General features: G+C 38.3%; 1 protein-coding gene across 2 annotated transcripts; it reads right to left on the reverse strand.

The window, feature by feature from the left end:
* Positions 1-251: 251 nt before the first annotated feature.
* Positions 252-3969, reverse strand: LOC109635769 (testis-specific gene A8 protein-like). Of its 2 annotated transcripts, none has more exons than XM_020097136.2 (4): positions 3806-3969; positions 3179-3277; positions 1462-1854; positions 252-829 (listed from the first exon to the last, which is right to left on the reverse strand). In XM_020097136.2, the coding sequence occupies exons 2-4, from the start codon at positions 3222-3224 to the stop codon at positions 786-788; spliced, it is 483 nt and encodes a 160-aa protein (XP_019952695.2). In that variant the 5' UTR covers positions 3225-3277; positions 3806-3969; the 3' UTR covers positions 252-785. The 2 variants fall into 2 exon arrangements, with proteins under 2 accessions (XP_019952695.2, XP_019952696.2); XM_020097137.2 differs by having other exon boundaries at positions 3179-3282; positions 3806-3852.
* Between the last annotated feature and the right edge of the window lie 2205 nt (positions 3970-6174).

A 6174-nucleotide genomic window follows, 5' to 3' on the forward strand; every position in this document is an offset into this window, starting at 1 on the left:
AGAAGTAACTTTTCGTGTTCAGTCTTTGTCAAAGTGAAACTGAGTAGAAACCAGTTCATCTGAAATCCAGTGGAAAGATTTTTCTTTATCATGACTGTCACGTACACACCGAAACTTCAATATCCTCATAAAATGAACAAACAAAGTCGGGTTTGCCAGGACGCACTTACATAATCAAAGTCTGGACTTTGCTCGGATATCTTCAGAGATTGCCAAATTAGACAGGTGTAATAAAGTATCACAGACATCACTTTATATTAAGGGGAAAGAGTCATTTATTAAATGTATATAGGGATTTCACAGTTTTTCTCCATATATAGGCTACAGTAAATATATATGGACTATAGTTTTATCTGCTGGGACAGAACACAGAAGTAAATTTATAGCAAATTATTTTTCTCTGTGCACACAAAATAGATATTAGGAAATCTGGCTCATTATTGATAATATCTACAGATATAAAAAAAAATAATTAAACACCTTTGCATTTTCTTTTTACATTTTTAAACCAGAAAAAAACTAAAACTTCTATATAGAACTTTTTTTTTTGATCAACTAAGTATTTTTTCCCGACTTACAGGCGGACACACAAAATAAAAAAGTCAAATTTACTTTTATGTCTTCCTGCCAGCCCTTTAAAATTAAAAAAAATCTAATTGGGCTTTTCAGACAATAGGGCCTTTTCTTTATCCGGTTAATATGGTCAATAATTAATCAGTTAAGATGGTTAATGTTTACATTTACAATGCTTTACTATTTCAGTTGTTGTTCGGCCAGAAGTAGTCTCAGAGCCTCCCGGTGTACTTCAACGCCCCAAAGATACCACCACCTGCAAAGAAGATAGACAGATGCTTTTCAGTGTTTGTTCATGAACCGTTACTCCATTTTCCTTGTATTGCTAGTTTCCCTGTGTTAAACTCGACAGTATAACTTCCACTGGTTTCAGATCGTAGAAGTCTATTATCAAATTTAAAACAAACAAAAAACAGAGTGAAAGTAATTAAAGCTAGAAATTAAAACTCTCCTGATAAGTCATGATTAAGAAATACTCAATGAAATGTTGCACATTGTCAAAATGTTCAGATACTAAGTCAGAGTTTTAATGCAAAATGTATGTGGAAGTCAAAAATTATGAGTTTTACAAAGTTAAAATGATGGATGATAAGTTATATGATAGTAAGATGGCAAAAACTGTAAGTCATGTATCATCTGATCATCTTCACTTAGAAATTGAAATATTTAACTTAGTATCTCTCCGTCTGTAAAACATGAGGTTGTGAGTTTGACTCATTTGGAAATGAAAACAGCCTAATTGGGAGTATTTTGCATTTACTATCCGAAACTTTTCATCAGTTTTGTTTTCTTGGTGCGAAATTGGATTCAAATCGTCTTTATATGCTTGGAATTGATGAAGCAGAAATGAGGTGTCACGTAGCGTTGGTGCTTGTGCACTGTACTCACCAACTGCAGCCACTCCAGCGATAGAGCCGATGGTGATGCCAGCTATGGCTCCAGAGGAAAGCCCTGTTGAAGAACCTTCTCCCACAGGCACAGTGGGATCAGTTGCTGGCCCAGGGGCTCCCGTTCCTTGGCTGGACGTGGCGTCCGGTGAAGCCGAGGCCCCCGGTGAAGCCGAGGCGTCCGGTGAAGCCGAGGCCCCAGGTGAAGCCGAGGCCCCCGGTGAAGCCGAGGCGTCCGGTGAAGCCGAGGCGTCTGGTGAAGCCGAGGCCCCAGGTGAAGCCGAGGCGTCTGGTGAAGCCGAGGCCCCAGGTGAAGCCGAGGCCTCCGGTGAAGCCGAGGCCTCCGGTGATGCCGTGGCCGTGGCCCCCGCACCCTGCCCTCGACAGAAGGCCACTGTGGCAGAAAGAGTAAAAAGACAGAAAATGGTTGAAAATGAATCCCTGACATCTAAATACAAATGCAGATAAAATCTTTCCTCTGATTGTTTTAGAACTGACACATGAAGTATTTTTGTTTCAAAATATTGAAGATATGTCCATGAAGACATTAAGTTCATGTTATACAGGACATGTTATACAATCAGGACATTGTAGATAATAAATCTAATCTTTGACCCAACAGCACCAGGTTAGTGCCACAATAACTCCGTCTAACCCTTTCAACAAACACTGACAACATTTATGACTGAAGCCATCAATCCCAGACTTCTATTATCAACCATCAGGACATGCAGCAACTGTAGCTCCCTTATTTTCCATGGTTCCCTTCAAATATTGCACCAAGTTGTAGAGCAAAACATTTAATTTGCAAAAAAACAAAGTATTGTATACTGCAGGCTTGTGTGATATTTACAAAATTACATGTACTGTGTCATATATATTTTCCCATCACAGTCCTCCTGTTATTTATTAGATTCCTCCACAATAAATCTATGTGCCAACACCATGACATGAATAATTGCCATGCCATCAAATGAAAGGTTAGCTGAGTGTAGCTTGGGCAAAGGTTGAGGTTGGGTTTGGTACAAGCCCCACACCTTATTTTCCATTTCATCTTCTCAGTTTATTGCATAGAAAACAGTGTCATACATATTTTTATGACATTAGAAAAAAACACAACCTTATGCTATAAATTTCTTTACACTCAAACGAAACTAAATGTATTGTTGTCCAAACCCACTGGTATAGTTTCAGATGTTAGAAGCTCCCAGTGAGGGCGGAAAAAAAAGGTTTCTGTATGACTTTCTCTAATGGTACCGTCAAAGGGTTATTTGTTTTAATAGTGGCTTAATACGTGGTAAATAATAGTTTAAGTAATACTTCGTAACTCAATCATAAGCATTTTGTAGAGCAATGTTTGTGTTGTTGTTGTACTTCCTTAAAATCTCGACCAACATCAGTTTAACCTTTCTAATTACTTCAATTCTCAATAAACGACTAAACCTTTCTTACCTGTTACAGAGAAGTGAGAAACATTGATTACTGGAAGGACAACATTAATTGCTTCATCCTTATCAAGCAGAAAACACAGTAGCGTGGGATTTCAAACAACCTGGCATTAAATCTGCTGGTAGTATGGCTTGTATATATCAGGCTATGGTAATTAATTTATCAAACAATAAGTAATGCCATCAAGTAGAGCGTATAAACTCATTCTTTTGGGGAACCTCATTTGATAGAGGTACTTCCTAAAAGGTCTATATGGATGTTTATTTTACCTGTGCCAAGGAGGCAAAGAGTCACTATGACATGGTTCAGTTGCATTGTCCCAGATTGATGTGTCAGAGTGTGTTTGGACGGTGCTCTTCAGTCAGGAGCTGTTCTTAAACACAAAAGCACAAACACAGAGACACAGTTCACTTCTGTGCAAACACACACATATCAGTTTTCTCTTTCCTGTCTGCAACATTCAACCTTTTCTAACTTTCCTCCAACGCAAACCAAGTATGTACCCACCCCTGCCTCGTCATGTGTGAAACTTATTTCCAAATGAAATCCACCTCAACTAACTTTGTCTCCCCTTTTAGGAACAAATTGCAACTCAGATTCAGTATTTATCACTAATGTAACTCATCCAGAACATATCTGGGTTTAGTCCGTTCTCATCATCCTCACTTAAACAATTTAATATGTGTATACATTTCTCAATTCTAATTTATTTGTGATCATTATAGAGAGGAATTATTACTGCCCGATGAATTCACGTAAAAGAAAGAAGTACGAGATTAATCGAAACTCGCACAAAGATACTTGGATTCTCAGTTAAATTAAAAGCTGCGTGCAAATGTTTGTGTGCGGTCCCAGATTTTCTTATAAAGATCTGAGAGGAAAGGTGTGCTACTCACCTGAGAGGTTGTCAGGGATTCTTCTCTCAAAAGACCGGAGGGTATTCTCCGACACCTGCTTTTATTGTCACTTTATCACAGCAGCCCGTCATCTCCAGCCCTCCCACCTGTACGTGTGGGTGTGGGTCATTGTGCAGTGATACAGGGAGAAATTGCATGTATTGATTTGATGAGCGGAACACGCAGCTATATCTGGTTTTTATTGCTGACTTACTGCTGACTTACTGCATTTAGCAAAACTTTGGTCGCCACAGAGGGTTGAGGTTGTGTGAGGTCAAAGCTGGTTGTGGTTGATGCCCATCCTTTTTTTTAACCAGGATATCAACAGGATATCAATACCTAGTGGAAAGTCTTTCTATATATCTATCTTTCTATTTATCTATCTATCTTTTTAAAGGTGTTGACTGCAACATTGGTTTCTTGCAATAACAATAATCCACAATCAAACATACTGAGTGAATAGCTCTTTTTCCAGTTTGCAGTGTTAGTTATAATATAATATTTAATATAGCAGAAGAAGATATACTGGTAAAGACTGAGACATAAAGTTGCTGTGTGAATGGTCCTCACTTCGCTCTGCTTGATGAAATATCCATCAGTCCGTATCTGAAAATACACGTCGCCATAGCACAGGAGTGTTTCGTTCACGTGGATACAGTGTGGAAGAGTCTTAGCTGCCTAGTTTTTCCCAGTGATTAACCAAACTGTGTTTGTAAAACTTCTCTTGAAACAGAAATTCCAAACTCCAGGGAGTTATTCCACTATACTCCAGTACGAGAAATATTTGGGAACATACCATCAGAAAATTGACGAATGTCCATATTTTTTCACTTTGGTTTTCGTGTAGATTGAACACAAATGTTACACACCCCGTCACACACCCCGTTGGTTATTTGGGTACGTTCCGTAGTGATGCAGGTTGAGCTGCTTCCGTCATCTGCCTCAAATTAACATCTTCTGGGTCAATTTATCAGAAATGATTTTCTCAGGACACAAAAACATGTTTATGAGACATTTTCACATGTGCAGCAGTACTCGCATGTAGTTGATGCTGGTGTCTAAAATTAGCAAAGTTTCCTCGAAGGTCCAGTGTGTAAGATTTAGGTGAAAGGGATCTATGGCAGAAATTTAATGTAGAATAATTCTCATGATGTTTTCACTAGTTCATTTCATCTAAATTGTATGAATTGTAGTTTCCTTTACCCGAGAAAAGTCTGTTTATATTCAAATACTGTATATTTAGGCGCCATGTTTTTTATACAGGCTGCCATGTTTTTTACATTAGTCCAGACTGGACAAACTAAACACCTTTTGAGTCATTTAACAACTGAAACCACCACAGGGTTATTTTCATGTTTGGAAGGAGAGAGTGAGGTGAGAGGTGTTCAGCTGCAACAGTTCAACAGTAGATATCACTAAATTCTACACACTGTACCTTTAAAAGCACTTTTTTTATATAAACTTAATTGTTTTATAAACTTTGTAATACTTTTTTTTGGTGTACCATGCCGATTTTTATGGTACTGCACTTTGGTCTAGAGAACAGACTTCATCCTTGCAAATCGAGCATGGAGTCTGTAGTTCAGTAGGCACTGTTGCCAGTATGGTAAATAAGTGTCTGTTACTTTCCAGCAGTTCTGAATAAGTGATGACATAAACTTAGACTTTCAGATTCTAATGGATTTTGAGTACATCAATTGACAAACTTGACAGTGAGCTGAAACTCACCACACCTTCAAAACCTATAAAAGTACTGAGGGCATGTTACTGGAAAAAGAAACATAACTCTGGCTCATAAAAGTTATAAAACTTATCATTCTTGGTGTGGGTCAAAATTTCTTCATGTGAAATTACATTTTCTATGGACTCTGGATTTTCTTTATCAGCAACCAGAAATCACATTCATCTGCCTGAGTTACTCTATCCAGGAAGTGATGCAAGAGAAAGAAAAGACCAGTTGCGAATATGATAAATAGTCATATGTTTTACAAATTTGATCAGTCAAAGCTTTTAGGTTCAGTAAGTCAGAGAAACACCCAACTGTCACCATGCTTGTTAGAGTAATCTGTTGTGGAAAATCTGCTGATCAGTGGTCACCTCATCAATGAAGAAAGCGTTCAGGAGCCCTTTGACGTCTTATGCTGAAATATTTATTGACGCTTGGCGAAGGAGAAAATCCGAATTCATCCACACAACATCTGTGCATGATGCTCTCTCGTATTCTGAAGTCTGCTTTCCTGCAGTCACACTTTAAACCCCAACAGATCATTTAATCTATGGGTGTGCTTGTTCCTAAACAATCAAATGTAGTTTCTAGTTATGGAGACAGTGTTGCCTGCTTACGCAGTCTCATATCTGTGATGTCTAGG

The sequence above is a fragment of the Paralichthys olivaceus genome, chromosome 15, assembly GCF_024713975.1.
Source record: "Paralichthys olivaceus isolate ysfri-2021 chromosome 15, ASM2471397v2, whole genome shotgun sequence".
NCBI lineage: Eukaryota > Metazoa > Chordata > Actinopteri > Pleuronectiformes > Paralichthyidae > Paralichthys > Paralichthys olivaceus.